The 21903-nt window shown below is 38.8% G+C and overlaps 1 protein-coding gene, 1 non-coding gene and 1 pseudogene across 2 annotated transcripts in view; 1 reads left to right on the top strand and 2 right to left on the bottom strand.

The window, feature by feature from the left end:
• Positions 1-21903, bottom strand: part of GBE1 (1,4-alpha-glucan branching enzyme 1) — a 356294-nt gene that overhangs the window by 156635 nt on the left and 177756 nt on the right. Inside the window, exons 6-7 of the mRNA XM_054714070.1 lie at positions 13934-14024; positions 11165-11374 (exon numbers count right to left, since the gene is read on the bottom strand). Of these exons, the coding sequence (XP_054570045.1) occupies positions 11165-11374; positions 13934-14024 (301 nt within the window). The remainder of the gene's footprint in view (positions 1-11164; positions 11375-13933; positions 14025-21903) is intronic.
• LOC103301557 (protein Daple-like) lies at positions 15155-20012 on the top strand (annotated as a pseudogene).
• Positions 16015-16094, bottom strand: MIR9348 (microRNA mir-9348). Its single transcript, NR_129193.2, has one exon. It is a non-coding gene; the product is annotated as a microRNA mir-9348 (primary transcript).

Genomic DNA, 21903 nt, shown 5'->3' with positions numbered 1-21903 from the left:
AAATAAACTAAAATCAGGGGCAAATGCTATGCTGACAAGCAGAAAAGTATGATCTTCATATTCATAACCACTGACAATGTTTTCTGTGTTAGCTCAACAGAAAAGACTGTAAGAACTAAATAGCCCTTCCTGCTGCAGTTAATCCAGGTACTATTATAAAAAACACCTTAGCCTTATATTAAAAAATTTGTCACCTGACTTCATTATTGGGAAAGACTGTACAATTTGATTTAGAGTAAACATTCTGAGATGAAAATGTTTCCCCCTCAAAAGAGAGCATTATAAAACATTGTTTTAAGAAATACATCAGCCCAGATGGCATGGCTCAGTGGTTGAGTATCGACCTATGAACCAAGAAGTCATGGTTCAATTCCCAGTCAGGGCACATACCTGTGTTGTGGGCTGGATCCTCAGTGTGGGGCGTCAGGAGGCAGCCAGTCAATGATGCTCTCTCATCATTGATGTTTCTATCTCTCTCTCCCTCTCCCTTCCTCTCTGAAATCAATAAGAAATATATTTTTTAAAAAGAAGAGATATGTCAGATGGCCCCTGACTGAAAATGTAAAATGAGTAGAATAATTAATTCAATAACTATTTAATAAAATCCTGTTCAAACATGAAGATTCAAAAAATAATAAAAGGGAGGATGCTCTGTTTATTCCATATTAGAGGGGGGAAAAAGGAATTCGCAGAAATAAAATCTTCCTAGTAATCCTCATTAAAAAAGTTGAGAGGTAACTTTTAGTCCTTAAAACAACATTTTAAAATTTAACATTTTTTTTAATGGAAATGCTTTGAAATTACATTGCACATTTTCCTAGAATCTTAAAAAAAGAAATTTTTGCAGGTGACCAAGTTTTTCTAATGACTGGTGTTCATTATGACCAATTATTATCCTAAACTGCAGCCTAATGATGCCCAGAGGGACAATCAGGGTTGTGGAGCTGTTCCCTGCTGCACCGCAGCGCCTTGCATTGCTGTGCTTTCACTTCTGGTTTCTGACCTTGATGGGTTTTCTCTCCACCACGGCTCTAGGCTGTGACTTCTCAATACTGCTAAAGGTGTTGGATATGACCTGTCATTTACACAACTGCTCCGAATTTTGTACTTCCACCAAGAAAAGAACTTAATGTGTTTTTTTGAAAATAGTGTAAGACCACAAGGAGGAAAAGATCCACAGCCACTGTGGCATATATGTTGGCTCATGGAAAAAAAAAAAAAAGCTATTATTTGTCTTCTTGTCTCTAGTTGCAGAGGACTAAGCTAGCTAGTTAATCTGCCCACAGATGATTGTGACAATGAGATGGTAATGATCATGACAACTGATTGGGATAAGTGAGTCATAGCATCTTCACAATCACAGGAGGGAGGCACAATTAGAATCTTATTTTACAGAGAGGGGAATTAAAATTACAAAGATGAACTGATGTAGGTATGGTTACATTAAAAGTTCTCAAACTAGTGTTTGAGCCCAGGCTGATAACTAGAGCTAAGGCTCCTACTCATTCTTTACTTTACCTCTGAAGGTCAGGAACTACATGTAAGCTTCTAAAGAAATTACTTACAACTTAGACACAGGTTTTAAAAGAAATGGCTACTGAATTTTAACTATGTCAACTTCTGTAACATATATATATATATATATATATATATATATATATATATATATATATTGCTTTATTGAGCTTGCTCTTACGAGGCCTCATTTTGTTTATTTATCTGGTACTTAAAAATCAAGATGTTAAAATAAATCTGCTGACTGATACTATCATACTATCACTTTAAGTTTATAAAATTCCCATTGCCAATTCCCCAAAGTTGAATTACACTATGTTGTGTTTAAGTTATAAAAGTATCATTGTCCTTATCATATTTAATTCATTGCTTAATTTACTACTTAATTTTGGAAGTTCAGTAGAATCTCACATTCACACCCCAAGGCACATCTCCGAGTTCAGAGATAGCCCTGAAGGCTCAAGGATTACATTTATCCCGCATGTATGTTCCTTTGGTCTGCACAGTGACTTCAAAAAATTTAATTAATTTAAGACATTTAAAAATGAGATTTCATATAAATTGTAAATTCCTGCCTTCTCTTAAAGAATGAAAAGATTGGTATCTTTTTAGCTAGAAGTATCTTTTGTAGTTTTCTTCACTGAACTCAGTTCTAAAGAACAGGTAACTCCACCAAATCAATACTTTGCAATGTCATTTTCCTAGCAAGCGAATTTGATGTTGAAAAGTTTGAGACAGAGAGAAAAAGACAGAGACTGCTTTAAATAAAATATTTTCTATAAGTTCACTTGTTCACTTTCACATTATAAACAACAAATATGTCACTAAATAACAAATATATTACTAAAATTAAAAACTAAATAAGTATTTTTTTATTTTAAATAGAATTTATTTTTTCTTAAATCTTTATTGTTGAAAGTATTACATATGTCTTCTTTTTCCCCCATTGACCTCTTCTAGCCCGCCCCACCCCTGCTGCAGGCCTTCACCCGCTCTACTGTCAGTGTCCATGGGTTATGCACACAAGGTCTTTGGTTGTTCCCTTCCCTCCATCTCACTCACCCTCTCTCCCCCACCTGCCCTCTGAGATTCTACAGTCTGTTTCATGTCTCTGGATCTATTTTGTCCAAACATTTATTTTGTTCAATAGATTACACATAGTAGTGAGATCATGTGATACTTGTCTTTCTCTGACTGGCTTATTTCGCTTAGCATAATGTTCTCCAGGTCCCTCCATGCTGTCTCAAAGCATAAGAGATCCTTCTGCTGCATAGGATTCCATGGTATAAATGTACCACAGCTTTTTTACCCACTTATCTGCTGATGGGCACGTGGGCTGTTTCCAGATCTTAGCTATTATAATTTGTGCTGCTATGAACATAGGGGTGCATACATTCTTTCTGACTGGTGTTTCAGGTTTCTTAGGATATATTCCTAGAAGTGGGGTCACTGGGTCAAATGGCAGTTCCGTGTTTTTTGAGGAAACTCTACAATGTTTTCCACAATGGTTGCACCAGCCTGCATTCCCACCAGCAGTGTACTAGGGTTCCTTTTCTCCACATCCTTGCCAGCACTTGTCATTGATTGATTTGTTGATGGCCATTCTGACAGCTGTGAGGTGATACCTCATTGTGGTTTTAATTTGCATCTCTCTAATGAACAGTGAGTTTGAGCATTTTTTCAAATGTCTCTTGGCTGTTTATATATACACTTTGGAAAGTTACATAGTGATAAGTGTAATGGAGAAATATCAGGCAAGGACAGTAGGTAGGGAATTATAGGAAATTAGAGTTATTTTATATTGGTGATCAGAGAAATATGTTTAATAATGTATGTATGGACCTAATGCCTTCAAACCGAATAGCCTTTTTATAACAGGTTATCACTACAATCATCATGATTATCATCATTTCACAGAGATCAGGTGAACACAACTGGACAGACTGACAGTCAGTCAACCTCATGTGTTATCCTCACACAGTACCAAGAACAGAGATTCAGTCTTGAAAAAGTTGGTTATTATGCTGCTTTGTTTCTGAAACCATTGCGAGGAAATGTTAAATATAATGTACCCCAAGTTTTACTGGTGTTTTTCAGCACACAGAATTTTTAAAGGCTACATGGGCAAAGGTCAAATCGTGGAGACACTTTGATCTGAAAGGAGAAAATAAAATAAATCCTGAGGCTGATGGTTTCTCTCAAAAACAGAGGAAGAAAATAAAAGACTGAAGACCTGAGGTAAAACTAAATAGAACTATCTCACCATCACAAAATGTGAATGGGAAATTCAGAAGTTAAGAGAAAAATATGACTGTGACTAATCTAATGAATGGGGAAAGTAGCACAAAAATGAGTAAATTTTCTATTACTTATAAATATGTATCCTTCCAAAATCATGAGATATGTACATTTTCTAAAAATAATTGTCTCAATATAACATGGGTTATTTGCTACTTATCGCTAAGAAATCATTCAGCTTGGAAACCATAAAATAACTTCAATACTGCTAGTCCATAGCCAAGCATACAGACATGCTTAAACAAGCTGTTTTGTTACACATAGATTTTTAAAAAATCATATTTTTCATGTATATCTGCTTATTTTAAAAGGTCATAAACAAAACCCAGATGTGCTTATAGACTCCACAAAATTCCCAGACTTAAATGAATAGCCATTGAATAGGAAATTTCAGACCATTTTCACAAGCATTTACCATTATCTTAAGCTAACAAGGCTGCCTTTATAGCAAAGCATAATATTTTCATATGTAAGGTAAATTACCAAGTAGAACTGTTCTCTTTTAGTGAGTTTGGATTTGAGAAGATGAATTCTATAGGTAAGACCTAAATACTCAAGATATTACTGTGATACCCCTGTGCACCTTAATTTTAGACTTGTGGGGAATAAACAAGCAGATAATACCAGGAACAAAGTTTATACAAGACTGTAATCCTTACCCCTGTGCTGCGCTCTGCTTCAATAGAAACCTTTCTGCTAGGCTTAATAATCTCATAAACCCTGCTAGAGAAGCTACATTTCTACTATTCAAACTCAAATCCAGGCTGATTAGGTTGATATAGCAACTTTCTTAATCTCTTTTTCAGAAGAGAATTAGTCTGCCTGAATTTTGAATCTAACTCTACTTCCTTTGAAATAGTAGATTTAACCATTTTCCTTAGTCAAGCTAAAATTAGGTTCTGGTTTAAACAAGAAAGAAACACTAAAAGGAAAAGAAATACTATAAAAGAAGAAAACAATGAGACTTTTTATGGGACATCCAGCATTTATTAACAATCTTACTGTCATATTTTAATATCCTAATGAATAGTCTATAAGTTATTCTTTGCTTTTACTTATCTGACTACCTTTGGAATAGTTAGCTGTTTACTAAAACTGTGGTGAAAACTGTCCTTTAATCAACCATCATTTGTTTTTAAAGCAAATGCTTTATTTACAAAAGCACCTCCCAGCTGGTGTGGCTCAGTGGTTGAGCTTCAACCTATGAACCAGGAGGTCATGGTTCGATTCCAGATCAGGACACATGCCAGGATTGCAGGCTTGATCTGACCCCCAGCGGGGGCTGTGCAGGAGGCAGCTGATCAATGATTCTCTCTCATCATTGGTATTTCTACCTCTCCCTCTCCTTTCTTCTCTGAAATCAATAAACAATATACTTAAAAAGCTTCATTTGCTATTTATATAGCAAATAGAACAGATAACTTGTTTTAAATGACTCTGTATTACTTCAATTAAAAATATTTAATGTTCTGAAATCCATTCAAATAAACTAAAAAATATATATTTTTAGGGTTTTGTGTTACATTTAAATATATTGAAAATATAGCCTCCCTAAAGACATGATGTATAGTAGATGCTTAATATCTATATTAAAATAAACAAATCAATACATTTATAAATGAATTTATCTGAAAAGCTTTTTCTCCTTTAAAAAACACCTTTGGCCCTAACCGGTTTGGCTCAGTGGACAGAGAGTCAGCCTTCGGACTCAAGGGTCCCAGGTTCGATTCTGGTCAAGGGCATGTACCTTGGTTATAGGCACATTCCCAATAGGGAGTGTGCAGGAGGCAGCTGATGGATGTTTCTCTCTCATCGATGTTTCTAACTCTCTATCCCTCTCCCTTCCTCTCTGTAAAAAAACACACACCTTTGATGTTAACCTTAATTTAACTATACAACACTCTAATTCAATGATCTGTAAGCATTTTTGATTGTTTCCCCTCTCAGTAAAACTTTTTAGCACAGTCCTCCATATATGCATTTTTATAAGTTTTATATACTTATATTTAGTAATATATTAAATATATTATAAACTCATACTTACAAAGAAACCAATTTTAAAATAAAGATACAGCAATCAAGGTCTGGTTAAAGTTAAAATTATTTTTATATGTGATTTTAATGCTTGTCCTGGCTGTAATAGATATAAATGAAAGGAGAGAATCAATGGCTGTGACTATCACATTATAAAATTCTTTTTTTCAACTCCCTCCATAATCTATCATTTTTCATGAAATTTAGCTTGCATATTTTTATTTTCCCTGAAGCTAGGTGATTTGTGCCAAGTAACCACAAGATGATTCATTTATATTTATAGCCAATGGGCTTAGGATAAACTATAGTTTGAACAATTTTTTTAAAGTTTGGCAAAACTGCTGCAATATTCATGTGTATGCAAATAAAATCATTTTTATGACTGAAATCATTTGTAGCAATTAAAACAAAATGATGGGAACATTTTCTTGATATTTTCCCTCAAATACTTTCTCTAAGCTGAACTTTCTTTGAAAGCAGTTAATTCAAATGGATTGTTAAAATGTCACCTTTGCCCTGAGAGAGTAATTTTTTTTTAAATTTCCCCCAAAACTTCTGATAAGTATATCTCAAAAGTTTCCCAACCTAATGCACCTAGTAATTTTCCTAGGATATATGAATCTACAACTTTTCCAGATAATACCAAATTGTTTTCAAAGGTAGTTGTACACATTTACCTTTTCTATGCCGTTTTCTCTATGTTACTGTGGTCATTTTTACTATAGCCAAAAGAGCAATTATTTCACCCAATGGAATATGTGTTGTTGTTGTTTTTTTATTTTAAGAAAGCACAGAATAGCATATGACTTTAAATTTCTTTTTAAAATAATAAATTTAAAGGTTTATAATCATGTTCTGCTTAGTGTTTAAGTATCTTGCTGGCCATGGGGGTGTCATATACTCATTAGCAGATTTATCAATGCACAATAAGACTTATGTTAAAATTCATCATTAAGATGATGTAGTATCATATATAATATGCTATTTTTTTTAGAATATTAGCATCTATATTCATGATGATTTATCCCAGGGATGCAATATTGGCTTAACATTCAAAACCAATAAAATAATTCACTGTATTAATAAACTTAAAAAGAAACACCATAAAATAAGAATATTTCAGATCCAAATAGTTACTCCAAGAAGGGAAAGCCCCCAGGAATTTCCTTCTACATTCTAACTTGTGGAAAAAACAGCATGATTAAGAAGCCCCAAATGTTACAATGTCTGTACTAGGTGTATTTTATTCAATGTGATTATGACACCAAAAAAACTGGATTCACTTTTGTTTCTGAAAGGATCTCTAATAACTCAAGATAAGAGTAGAATATCTTCCTGCCTAATAATTACCACATTATAAACCCATGACATATGATTATACTACTTTTGTATACTACTTTTGTAAGGTCAGGGGAAAAATAAATATTATCATTACTATGTATTTAAGATTCAATATCTTATCTTTAAAAGAAATACTCAACAAAGAAGTGGTATTCATTTGAAGCTGTAGTAATGATTAAGGCAAAATAATTGTTTAAGCTCAATGAATCTGAAGTTGTCTTGTTATTTTATCAAGTGCATTTAATAGTTACAGATGCATATGCAAAAATGAATTTAAAACTGAGACTTGTAAATTATATCCATTATTTCTTACTCTAAAAACTTCTGGAACTTAGAGGTGACAGATATGCCAGAAAGTTCTCTTTGCCAACTAAAACAAGGACAACCCATCTCAGTTATGAACTGTCATTAGTAATTTAGCAGAGCTAGAAGGCAGTTCAGCCGAGTAGACAGAAAATTAAAACATGGGCAGGTCCTGATTGGAAATTTATTCATAGCAGGTAATGATATAGCACAGTCAGGATCCCTGGCATTACTCAGAGTGAGAGATTTAATTCTGAAAACTTTGATGATGGTTCTTGAATCAGAGATTATAAATGGTGACAGGTTGTGACATACAGATAGGATGAAATGAGCATCAGCAACATATCTCTACAGAAGCTGATTCTATATAAGATCATTGTAATTTCAAAAATTATTACAAGTTTTCCAAAAAGAGGCTTAGGCCTTAGGTAAACCATTTTCATCTATACTCTTCAATGGAGTTTAATATTCATCAACATATCTAAGGTAAGGATAGGAAAATAGCTCATTTTAAAATATGAAATATTCATTGTAGTTTCTGAATTCATCTGAATAAGGAACAAGCCTAAAATTATAGGCAAAGTAGCTATTCTATGGGAAGGGTCATAGTGAAGGCTTGGGTTTCCTTGTGTATATTCATATAGGGGTTATTCATTAAAGGCCGTTACATACAATTTATGTTATTTACATTTATAAAGAATGTAAATAACTTTTATGTTGGATTTTGTGTGCTTTTTTATATTTTCTAATTATTGACAATAGCATTATTTTTAAAAGAAAAATGTATTTTTTTAAATTGCCTATTTCAGCTATAACTCTCTACCACAGAAATACAGGCAAGAAAAATCATATTCCCACATAAACAGGTATTACAATACATCTCTTTAGAATTTGTAAAGTAGCATATTCAGTGTGTGAGGCCAACTTGTTAGATATGGGAATTTTAAAACATAGCCCTAAAATTATTTAATGTTCCTTCCATCGAAAGGAGGGGTCTGTGGTTTGACCAACAGTTTACAGCAGAAATGATGTGTCAATTTCCAGATCCAGACCTTAAGAAATGGCTGCCTGCATGTCTGTCTTTTGAAACTCTCACTCTTGTGAGATAACCAGGTAGCCAGTGGAGTGAGCTAAAATGGGAGGAACTGAGGCCCTTTTAACCCACAGCCATGGCTGAACTTCCAGTTGACAGCCAGGGTCAAATGTCAGTCATGTGAGTGAAGCATCTTTAAAGTGAAGGCTCCACCCCCGAATGAAGTCACTCCATCAGACATAACATGGAAAAGAGAGCTGTCTGGCTGAATTATGGCCAAACTGTCGATATAGAAACAAAATGAACAACTGCTGTTGTCTCAAGTCACTAAATTTTGGTGTGGTTTGTTAAGCAGCAAAGATAACCAAAAGAGCAGAGTAGGATTTGAATCATGAATGCTCATTATAAAATGGCTTTCATATTACAGGAAAGCAATGCTACATTACATATGCCATAACCAATCAGAATAGAAGGAGGGAAAAATAAAAAGCCTGGTAAATGTCATCAGACTAATATACATTTTGTCAATAAAGTTTTTAATAAATTGCACATAATGTTGAGAAAATAATTCCAATAGTATGAGGAACTATTTTATATATTGAAGAATCTAAGTATGTAAGAAATTTAACTTTGGTGATATATAATGGCTTTGTAACGAATAGCATACACCTACATAGGAAATACTACTTCTTTAAAATTTGGAAAATTTTGTTGTAAAATAGAACAATATCCAGAATAATACAAATTCATTGTTAAGAGGAACGAAGCCTATATGACAAAGTAAAGTAAAAAAAAAAATAGTAAAAATAAATAATAAGCTAAAACTGTAATATACATTATTATCAAAAGTAAGCCCTTGAGAAATATTAAAAGTTACTTTAATAACAAAAGAAAACATGATTAAATAAAAAATTTTAACTAAGTCTTGATTGCTGTAGTAGAAGTTCTTAAAACAATTATGTATAATCCTTTTCCTTTAGAAAGTTGATAACTTGAAATGGACTTAGAGTTTATGGTGCAGAAAAATATATTATAATAAATATTTTAGTAAAATACAGAATAATTTTACAACCTAAAATATGCCCACTTTATATGTATTTTTTAAAATACAGTTCTACAGAAGAATAATTGCTTTAGGATCAAATTTAACCATTTAATGTATTTCTTTCATAAGACACAGTTCTACAGGATAGAGTTAAATCTTATTCACCCAACTATGAGCCAGAGAATTGAATTAATTATACTTCTTGTCCATAATCAACATTTATTAAGTTATTCAATAATGTAATTAGTAGAGTTATATCACAAAATTAGAAAATGTTTAGTCCTTTTCACTTGTTACAAATCCATACTATAAAAGGCATAACTGAAAAAAATGATTAAAACACCAAATACCTTTACAGAGAGAATTGTATTATTCTACCACCTTCTTAAAATTAAAAAACTGAGAGCCAGAATGATTAATTGATTTATAGGAGAGTGAAGCTAGGCCTGGAACCCTGCTACCCGCTTTTGCCTCCTGTGTCTTTTCTCACACATTATTCTGCTTCAGCTGGCATGAGTGATTCCTATATGGCTATGAAACACACAATCATGTAGGATATTAAGAAAAGAGTGTAGCGAAACAATTTCTTCCATATAGAAGGCATCTAATTTGTACTAAAAAACTAGAATTTTTCATTTCATCAAATTTTTTGTTGAAGCATTTTTCTGCACTACTCATTTTCCAGTATGTGAATGTTTGTGTAATATAAAACATCCAAAAAATTCATTAAATTCTTTCCAAAACACTTATTAAAAAATTTAATTGTACCTTACTTTTAATATGCCTGATAGTGATTTTCATTATATTTTTCCATATGATAAATTGTGGAACTAGTTGAGAGTATTTTGGCTTTTTAAAAACTTTTTTCCATATCATGCTAGTTAGACTTAATCACTTAAAATACCTATTTAGATGGTAAAAGAAATTAGAGATGCATTTAATTTTAAGAAACTGTTTCAACACTGTATCTTAGCTTACTATCTTTAAGATGACTATGAGAATAATACTTACCATGCATAAGTAGAGTTGTTATTCAGAATAAATAAAATGTGTGGCTATACAGCTAAAACATTTGACACCATGTAGGACATAGTATATTGCATACTAATAAGTCTTAGTTCTTATAATTATTTAGCTATAGTCAAAAACATGGTAATATTATTAAGATAACAAAACATGAAGTACAATTTTTTTTAAAATAACCTACTTAAAACAATGTGTATTTTTTTATTAAAAGGAGACTTGTTATGGTTAATTCAACCTAATAAAGTGGTCTTTTTGATATTAAAAAATGCTTCACATTAATCCTCTTAAATGGGAATATAATCAATATATTTTAAATGGCAGAAGATTTGTAAAACTAAAATTTAATGCAACTTACCATGAATATATGTCATAAAAAACAAGCCCAATTCTATAAGTACCTTAAACATTCTTCATAAAATTATAAAAACTCATTTTAAAAAATTAAATATCAAAAATGTAACAAAAAAAAGAAATTAAATATCAGTGAGGGTATAACTACAATGAATTTAGTGAAATCACATAAAATCAATTTTAAACAAATAAAACATTTCAATATTACATGTACCTACCTGGAGTAGGCAAACAATCGACTATCCCAAAGATCATGATTCCCTCTAGGTCCAGAATGAAAATAACAGGAATCTGTCCCATCAAACATATTCAATCCATCCTCTGAATTTTTTGAAGCATGGCTGTGTACTATATCTAAGAGGACTGTAATACCCATCGAGTGAGCTGTGTCAACCAGTTCTTTTAGCTCTTCAGGAGTTCCATAACGGCTAAAGATAAAGAACACAGCAAAAACAAGATTGCATCATATTTAAAGCAAATAGCCAATCATTTACTGTGAATCAATTGTTTTACCAGCATTGCTACATACTTTAGATATGCAAATGCAGCATAATACTTTGATACAAGTCAAAGTTGCTTAATATTTATTATTGAACAAAGGCGGTAAAGAAGTAGGGAGCAAGGCATATAAATATGAATAATTAACAAGAAAAATGCTCAGAGAGGAAGAGCAGGGGAGACAGACATGAGCAAGAGGCATTTGAAGAACAGAAAACTGGCGAGTGTAGCTGGCATGGAATGATCAAGAAAAAGATGAGATCAATCAACCAAAGGACTTGTATTCATGAATATAAGCATAATCAATGGACACAGACACTAGGGGGGTGAGGGCATGTACTGGGGGAGGGGGTAGTTGGGGAGAGGTCAATGGGAGGAAAAGGAGACATATGTAATACTATATGTAATACTTTAAAGAATAAAAAATAAAAAGTAAAAAAAGATGAGACCAAAGGGATGGCCAAGACCCAAATCACATGGGGTCTTATGCACCAATATAAGACCTTTGGCTTTTAATCTGGAAGGGAATCATTAGTGGGTTCTGTGCAAAAGAGTGTCATGACCTAATTTTTATTTTTAATGGTCACTCTGGCCACTGTGCAGAAAGTAGTTCACGTGTAAGGAGGGAGGGAAGTCTATGGAGATGTAGGAGGATAAGAAAAAAATAGAGTGACCTGTTAAAGACCTATTAAAATAATATAGGTAAGAGAGAAAAGCAACTTGGACCAGAGTGATAGCAGCTGAAGAAGCCAGATGTGGGATACATTTGAAATTACAGGTGGCTAGGTTTTATGATAGTTAGAAGAACAGAAAAGAAGAGTCAAGTACATTGCAAAAGTTTTTGGCTTGAACAACTGGAAGATGGTAATGTCATTTTACTAAACTAGGGAAGATGGAAGGAGGAGGAGGTTAGAAAATCAGGAACTTAATTTGGGATATGTTATGTATTAGATATCCCAATGTCAAATAGACACTGTTTGAAGTTCACAATAGAGGTCAGGACTAGAGAGTTACATTTGGGAGTTGGCATATAAAGTATATTTAAGCCATAAAAATGGATGGGACTTAATGAGACCCCAAGATGCTTCATATACATAGAGAAGAGCTGAGCACTGGGAGATCCAATCTTTACTGGTTAGAAAGAGCAAAGGAAATAAGAAAGAAACAACAAGAAAGGTGGGAAAAACAATAGGGGGTAAAATATACTGAAAACCAAGGAAAGAAAAAAGTTCCAAGAAGGTGGGAGCAACCAATTGTGCCAAATGCTGTTGACAGTACAAGTAAGGGCTTATCTTTTAGACGTGACAGTATGGAGGCTATTAGGACCCTTGACAAGAGAAATTTCAGTGAGGAGGTGAAGAGCCTACTTGGAATGAGTTTAAGCAAAAAGAGAAGTGGTGGGATTACAGAGAGTAAGTAAAGGTTATTTTTTCAAGGAGAATTGCTCTAATGAAAAAGAGCTAAATTGAATATAGGTGGGGGTTTTTCCTATGTCTTAAATTCTATCTACCTATTCCCATTTCACTCTTCCCCAAGTTAAATTTTAATTATGTTTTAGATCTCAGTTCTAACATCAGTTCATATCTAATGTAATATGATCAGACTTCTGATTCTATACTATTATAGTACCCTGTTGTTTTCTTATTTGCTTCTATTAGAAATCCTAATATGTAGGATTATTGGATTCTGTCTATGTGCCACCACAGTATAATCTCCAGGAGGCAGAGACAATGTTAGACTTGTTCAACTTGTGGTCATTCAGGTCAGCACCTCTTCAATGGCTTAGGACCCCTTATGTCTTTCTCTCAGAGCCACATTCCTTTGATTTCAGCCTGGGAAGGACAGTCTTTTTGTAGGTCGTATATGTCCTACCAATGGACTCCCCAGTCACCTTCCTACATGAGTCAATCTTTTTCCATAAAAGGATGTGAGCACTGGCAATAATGACTTCCATAAGACATGACTTTCTGATTAAAGCTTGGGCTCCCAAATACATGAAAATTTCAACAGGTAACTGGATATTCTTTTTTTTTTTTTTAATATATTTTATTGATTTTTTACAGAGAGGAAGGGAGAGGGATAGAAAGCTAGAAACATTGATGAGAGAGAAACATCGACCAGCTGCCTTCTGCATGCCCCCTACCGGGGATGTGCCCGCAACCAATGTACATGCCCTTGACCGGAATCAAACCTGGGACCCTTCAGTCCGCAGACCGATGCTCTATCCACAGAGCCAAACCGGTTTCGGCTGGATATTCTTTATTAGAATCATTTCATAAAAAAACAAACAAACAAAAAAACATTAAATCAAGGCCAACCTCTAAGGCTAGCTGAGACGAGTATCTATGATCTTAGTAAAAAACACTAAGGTTCTGTTGACTCTGTTGACCCTAAAATAGTTTACAAAATGACATCATATAAAATGTAAAAATTCATTTTATTTTGTTTTTGCTTAGAAAAGAATGGATATAATGGGTCTTTCGTTTTACCTCGAAGCTGCAAAGAAGCTTGTGATTTGGTAACCAAAACTGGCATAATAAGCATGCTCCATGATCGCCATCAATTGAATGGAGTTGTATCCTATATAAGCAAAGATCAGATAGAGATTAAAAGCCACATTCAAAAACAATAAGAATATATATATATATATATATATATATGTATATACAGAATTCTTGTCTAAAGGCATTAAGTTTTACATATGATCATCTATATACATAAAAGCCTAAGCGACTGTTCGACCATTCGACCATTCAACTGGTAGCTATGATGCGCACTTACCACCAGGGGGCAGATGCTCAATGCACAGGCATGGAAACATGGAACAAACTGATGAATCTCAGAGGGAAGGGAGGAAGGGGTGGGTGGGAAGAGATTAACCAAAGATCTTATATGCATACTAGAGGCCTGGTGCACAAATCCGTGCATGTGTCCCTCAGCCTGGCCTGCAGGGAGCGGGCCGAAACCTGCAGTCCAACATCCTCCAAGGGGTCCCGGATTGCAGAGGGCACAAGTCAGGTCGAGAGTCCCCATAAATGACCTAATCATTTTGAAAAGTTCTACTACTTTAATATATTTTGCTTTTCTGACCTTCTAACACAAATTGAACAGTTAGTTCTTGAAAGTTATACATACTCTAACCAGCTATTTCAAATGTCTTCATTTTAACAAGTAACAAATTATATGCAAATATACTCTTAATTTGGATTTAGAATATTAAAGATGGCAATCAGCATATGCTAAACTTCAGCTGCACTTGTAATATTCATACTAAAGATTATGAATGCTAAATAAAAGTAACCAATTGCATGCCATATACTTTTTATTGTACCTTTTTCCTTATATTTTAGTTATTCTACCATACAGCATAAAATACAGGAGCAAATCCATTTTTCCACAAGGTAACTTTGACAGTCAGCATTAATTCTACTTTGCACTATTGCATGCACCTATAACATTACTCTGAAGTTGCTTGTTGCACACGTGTGCACACACACAACCTTCCTTTCTCTATCTGAAAACGTTGTGTGCACTAAATGAAGTGACTCAAAGAGGCATGGGACCACTAGAGCCTTGGAACATGGGCTCACGCCCCATCTTTGCCTCTGGGGTGGGAGACACAGAGCCCGCACCTGCCATTGGCTGCCAGAGCCAGAGCCCCTTTGTGAAGAGGTGCAGGGGACACAGGGTGCAGAGTCCAAAGCAGCCCCATGGACATTACTGTCTTGGATGTTACCATCTCAGAGTTCATAGAGTTGTTTCTGCAGAGCCCGCTAGTGACTTGGATGCAAACTTTGGGCCCATTCAGAAGTGGCAACCAGGACAACCTATGTACATGGATTAGGTGAATGGCATCTTTTTTAACCAAATCATGTTCTAAATAGATCCCAGGCCTACAAATCAATGCATCACCAAGCAAATCAACAATGATGTGAATCCGCATTCAGAACTTGACCATTTGATGAGAAACATTAAGCCCTACTACCAGGAAGTTCTCCAGCAGCTAATGGTAATGAACTTGCCCTGTGTTTTTATGACTGGCAAAGACACCCTGTCTGGGAAGAATATGGAGGAAATTAAGAAGGTGCTACTGCTGGTGCTGTGCTATGGTGTCCGGTATGAGGGAAAGAGGAATGAAATGAAAGAATCAAAGAGCTGGATATTGAGGCTCAACCCGGAATTGTGGCCTATACCCAAAGGTGACCCACAACCAGGAGAACATGTTTAACCTGCAGTGGCTGGAGGTCCCAGATGTGGCCCTGGAGGAGCTGGAGGCCCTCTCGAGGAACATGGTGTTTCAGCTCAGGAGGCTCATAGATGAACGAAATGAACACATGGAGCTGATCATGGACCTCACTCAGTAGCGGGACTACCTCAAGGTGCAGCAGCCACCCAGTCCCCTCAAGTCTTCTAGCTCCATGTCCACACCCACCCCAACCAGCAGCCTCTCTGGTGAGGACAAACAGCACCTGGCCATGGACCTGGCAGACACCAAGGCCAGGCTGCACCATGTCAGGCAGGAGAAGACAGAGCAGCTTATGGATACCAGACATGAGGCAGATCAGCTGGTGCTGGAGCTTCAGAAAGTCAAGCAGGAGAACATCAAGCTGGCAGCTGATGCCCGATCTGCTTGTGCCTACTGTGATGAGCTAGACACCCTGAGGGAAAAGGCAAATGATATGGAGAGGCTAGAGATGGAGCTGCAGTGCTGCAGGGTAAAGCTGCATGACCTGGAATTCTACAAGGACCGCATGGAGGAGCTGAGAGAATATTTTAACTGAAACCGAGTCCATGCAGAAGGAACAGCTGACTGGTGCTTATCATCAAGTTCAAGAGCTGGAGAAAGAGAATCTGCAGATGAAAGCTAAGCTTCACAGCTTGGAATTGGACTGGGACACAGAAAAGAAACATATTGAGCAGCTGCTGGAAGAGAACTTGATCCTTGAGATTGCACAGAAGCAGAACATGAATGAGTCCGCCCACCTGGGCTGGGAACTGGAGCAGCTGTCTAAGAATGCAGACCTGTTAGACACCTCCAGGAAGTTGTTTGTGTTGGAGCTGAATGAATGTACCTCCAGCCGCATCGTGAATCTGGAGAAGGAGACCAGAACCTACAGAGCACCATCCAAAGGCTGCAGGATGTCTCCAAGGCATCTCAAATGTGGGGAGGTGGAGAAGGAGAACCAGCAGCTCAGCAAGATTGAAAAGTTGCAGATCCAGCCCGAGAGAGAAAAACAGAGCAACTGGAATGTGGAGACCTTCAGTGAGGAGCTGATAGAAGAAAAAAAACAGCTGCAGAATGACATGAAGACCCTGAAGGCTGACAAAGCCAAGCAGATCAAGGATCTTGAGCAATAAAAAGATCATCTCAACCAAACGGTGTGGTCACTGGGAGAAGTCACAGGTCAGTAGTGAGGCCCGCATGAAGGACATTGAGAAGAACAAAGTCCTCCATCAGACAGTGACGGAGACCATCAGCAAACTCAGCAAGCTGGAGTTCAAGAGACAGCAGCCACACCAGGACCTGGAGCAAGTGAAGAAGAAGGTAGAGCTGGTGAAGGAGCTGGATAACAGCTGCACCAGCTAGAGAACAAGAAGCTGGCCAAGAAGGTCACCTCCCTGACAACAGCCACAGAGAAGGTCGACGCCCTACAGCAAGCATGTCAAACTCGTGGCCCACAGGTTGCATGTGGCCCACAAGGAATATTTTTGCAGCCCAGCCAATATAACGGTATGTATGAAATGTTTTAATAAAAATTTCATAATTTAATTTTTACAATATCCTGTTATACATAATTAATAATAAACTACAACTTTCGCTAATGACTGATTACTATAATCATGTTGCATCCATCTCCCTTCCGTGCCTTACACTCAGGCACACCTTTTCTCTCCACTAATACTAGCAGCGAATATTTTAGCAGCCTATTGCCACGTCATTAGTCTTGCACTGACTTGTTGGTATGCGCAACAGGAAATATTTCGCTTTTGGAGAACAAGAAAAATAGGATTATTTGCATTACACTTACTAATTTGTGCAGTTATTCAGTGTCTGGTAAGTTAATATTTAAGAAAAAATATTAATTTTTATTAAGATGTTCTATTATTTTATGTTAAATATTACTCATTTATTTCAGCCCTTTGTATTCAGCATGTCTCTATCAAAATAAACCTATGTTTCTATGAAAATTGAAGCTTTTGTTTTTTTGTGGCCCACATAAACTTAAACCTTGTTTATTTGGCCTGCGTTAGCCTTTGAGTTTGACATGCTTGCCCTACAGCGTGAGAGCCAGAGCCTGACACTGGAGATCTACAGGCTGCAGAAGCCTCTGGACATCCTGCAGAATATGTTGGTGCAGCCTGAGGGGATGGAGCAGGACAACAAGCAGCTGGACAAGGAAAACCTGAAGCTGTGAAGGATAGTGGTGACCATGAGCTTTACGGGTGCCAAGATGGCTCAAATCGAGAGGGAGAACCAGGAACTTGAGTGGGAGAAGGAGGAGCTCAGGGAAAAGATGGAGTTGCTGAAGGCCCTGAGCAAAAAGTAGAAGCACCTGGAGCTCAGCTACCAGAGCATGAGCACCGAGAACCTGCAGCTGCAGCAGCCCCTGGAAAGCACCAGCCAGAAGTCACAGGCCTGTAGAGTGGGCTTGGAAAGCTAGAGGTGAAAAACCAGGCCCTGCAGCCAGACCTGGAGGCCCAGCAGTTCTCCAGTGAGCAGCTGGAGAGGTCCAAGAAGGACAAGAAGGCCCTGGAGCAGGAGGTGGCCTAGCGGGAGAAAGATAAGAAGCTGCTGAAGAAGGAGGTGAAGCGGCTATGGTAGCAGGTGGAACTTAAGGACACCATCTTGGATGACAGCACCACTAATCTGCCTGCCATCCAGGAGAGTTGTGCTCTGGACAAGGAGCTGTCCCATTGCAGGGATGCGGCCACCAAACTGAAGGAGCTCAAGAAAGACAACTGGGACCTCACCAAGCAAGGCACCATGTACCCAAGGACGTTGACACCCCTGAGAGAGGACCTCATGCTGGAGCAGCAGAAGAGCCAGCAGCTGACCAATGAGATGGACAAGCTGAGCCAGAAGCTGGAGAAGGTCAGCCTCCATGAGGAGCTGCTGCTGCAGGATGATACCAGCAATAGCAACACAAAATATAAGATTTTGGAGGGCAGGTATGAATCAGCATTAAAATCGCCACTAGCCATGAAAGAAGAAAAGATTGTGTTCTTAGAAGCGCAGGTGGAAGAGAAAGCCAGCCTGAACCACCAGCTGTATACAAAAGACACTCCAGGTGCTGAAGAAGATGTGTGAGCTCCTCAGGCAGAATCAGGAGGAGGGAAGCACCTGAAGAACTCTCCCAAACACCCTGCGGGGGCATTGGTCACTGCTCACCAGGGGAAGGAGAGCTGGGGGCGGAGCCACAAGGAAGCCACCATTGAGCTGCTCCTAGTGAAGGGTGGGCCATCGAGCTGAAACAGAACAACACAGCTCTGTAGGTGAGACACAGCTGCTCACGGATCAGCTGCAGCACGTGCAGACCCAGAATGTGGCCTTCAGCAGTCACAGCCTGACACCGCAGGGTGCTTTCCTGCAGGAGCACAACTCCACGCAGCAGACCCAGACCGCCACGCTGCAGGTGGAAAATTCCACTCTGAGCTCCCAGAGCACCTCACTCTCCAGGCAGCACACTGCTCCAGAACCAGCAGGCGACCAAAGAGAGCAAGTGTGAGAAGCTGCAGAAGCACCAGGACAGCTGCCTGAAGGTACTTCATCAGAACCTAGAGCTGGAGCACAAAGCACTCGGGTAGAGCTAGAAAAGGTCAAGTTCCCACACCAGCAGTAAAGGGGGACTATGAGGAGTTGCATGTCCACACCCAGGAGCTGAAAACCTCACTTGGACAACTTTCAGCTGGAGCTGAACTGCTGACAGGCCCACGTGGGCGAGCTGAAGGAACAGCACCAGTGCATGGACATCTCGCTGACCAAGCTAGGCAACCACTGCAAGCTGCTCTCCTGTCTCAAGTGGAACTTGGAGGAAGAAAATCATCACCACACGAGCCAGATCCAGCTGTTGAATCAGCAGAACCAGATGCTTCTAGAGCAGAACATGGAGCGTAAGGAGCAGTACCATGAGCAGCAGAAGCAGTATGAAGACAAATTAAATGCCTTATGGAGACATAAGGAAAAACGGGAAGAAAAAATCATGGATCAGTACAAGTTCTATGATCCTGCTCCAAAAAAGAAAAACCACTGGATTGGAGCTAAAACATAATCAAATTCATTAAACCAAAGAGATTTCCAGAGAACTACTGAAGTCAACCATAGATAGCCCTCCCTGGCCACTGGAGTCCTCAGACCCAGCCCTGCCCACTATTTCTCAGCCCCTTGCAGGCAGAGCCCCTCGCAAGACACCCACAATGGGCCCATGGGAAAAGCAACTCAGTGCAAAAAGGAGTCCCTTTTTGAAAAGCAAAATCAAGGACAAAGACAAGTCTCCAACGGCCCACCCGGCTTCATCTAAACACTTGCGGTCTGGTCTTCCTCTGACATGCCATCCCATCCCCTCCTAAGGAGCCTCTCCCTTTTTCAGAAATTGGAGATTTCTGATCCTTTCCCTTTATGAATGTCTTCATCATGTACCCTCTTTCATTTCTGAAATTCAAACAAAAAAACAGTACCTAAATGCCGGATGACCCACAGTGGACCCCTCCTCCTGACCACAATTCCAAGCCAAGTTTAAAGTAGCCAACATGGATTCTGATTTCAAAAGAGAAGGTGAGTTGTCACACCCTCTGGACCCTACTCCAGAGCAGCAAAGTTTTAGGAGAGCCTTGGGACATCCAGGCCCAGGTCCCTGGGCCAGGATGTCCATGCTAAGTAAGTCCCCTGGCCATGTGCTGCCCCATCTCTCGGGCACCTGCAGGTTTAGGTCATGCCTATGTGTAATGCTGAACTGGTCAGTTGTCGCTATGCTTCCTAAAATGTAAGGCCTATCAAGTGAGATTTTTTTTAAGACTTATTTTTAAGCAACTAAATTTAAAACTGTTGGCTCTGCAGATAAGGCCCTTTTCAGATGTATCCTATACTTTGAGGGATTTATTCCTCCACTCAAGCATCCTACCTAATAATAGACAAATATGCAAACTGACCATACCTCCGACACACCCACAAGCCACGCCCACTATCCAATCAGAGCGAGTATGCAAATTAACCCAAACAAGATGGCTACAGCCACAGAGAGCAAGGTTTCCTAGGTAACAGAGGAAGCCAAGCTTTCTGCCTGCCCTTGCCAGGCCTAAGCCTCCACTCAAGCTACAAAGTTTCAATTATAGAAGGTAAACAAATTCAAACAGAAATGGCGGCAGAATGGAATGTGAGAGAGCAGGTCAGGGTTGATGCCCGCAACAGGGGAAGGCACACCCTGGCCGGGCCCACCCGCTTAAGGCAACAAAGTTTCTATTATAACCCCAACAGAAATGGCTGCTGGCCTCGGAGGGAGCCCCAGGCTTGGCACCGCTCCAGGCTACAAAGTTTCAATTGTAGAAGGAAAATAAATTCCAGATACCAGGGCCTTCAGTTGGGTTGCCAGGGGGCGTGGCTGGCCTGCAAACCACCACAAGCCCCTCACTCAGGCCACCCCACGCCCCAAGGGAACCCCACCCTGATCAGGGACACCCTTCAGGGCAAACCAGCTGGCCCCCACCCCTGTACCAGGCCTCTATCCTATCTAATAAAAGAGTAATATGCAGATTGATCATCACTGCAACACACAATATGTATGCCCCCATGTGGTCAAAGATCCTGCCCCCATGTGGACACAACATGGCCACCACAAGATGACCAGCAGGAGAGGGCAGTTGGGAGGCACTCGGCCTGAAAGGGAGGGCAGTTGAGAGGGACCAGGCCTGCAAGGGAGGGCAGTTGGAGGTGATCAACCCTGCAGGAGAGGGCAGTTAGGGCTGACCAGGCCGGCAGAGGAGGGAAGTTGGGAGCAAAGAGGCTGGCAGCAGAGTGGTTAGGGGGTGATCAGACTGGCAGGCAGAAGCAGTTAGGGGCAATCAGGAAGGCAGGCAGGCAAGCAGTTGGGAGCCAGCAGTCCTGATTGTGAGAGGGATGTCCCACCGGGATCGGGCTTAAACGGGCAGTCGGACATCCCTCGAGGGGTCCCAGATTGGAGAGGGTACAGGCTGGGCTGAGGGACAACTCCCCTCCATGCACGGATTTCGTGCACTGGGCCTCTAGTTTAGTATAATTGGATTGATGTTGTCAAGCCAGGGTTCAGCCTAGAGTGGTATTGTATGACTGTGCTGTGTTTCTCTGACATCTTGGTTGCTGATGTTAGAGCAGCAGTGGACAGACAGAACATCAGCACACAGTCACGGCCAGAGCGGGGGAACGCTGGTCCACAGAGGCCTTTAGCTACTGCAGTGTTTTCTGTCTTCAGCAATCCTTGTACCATCT

The sequence above is a fragment of the Eptesicus fuscus genome, chromosome 3 (assembly GCF_027574615.1).
Source record: "Eptesicus fuscus isolate TK198812 chromosome 3, DD_ASM_mEF_20220401, whole genome shotgun sequence".
In the NCBI taxonomy this organism is placed as follows: Eukaryota; Metazoa; Chordata; class Mammalia; order Chiroptera; family Vespertilionidae; genus Eptesicus; species Eptesicus fuscus.
This window is presented reverse-complemented; position numbering and strand designations above follow the sequence as displayed.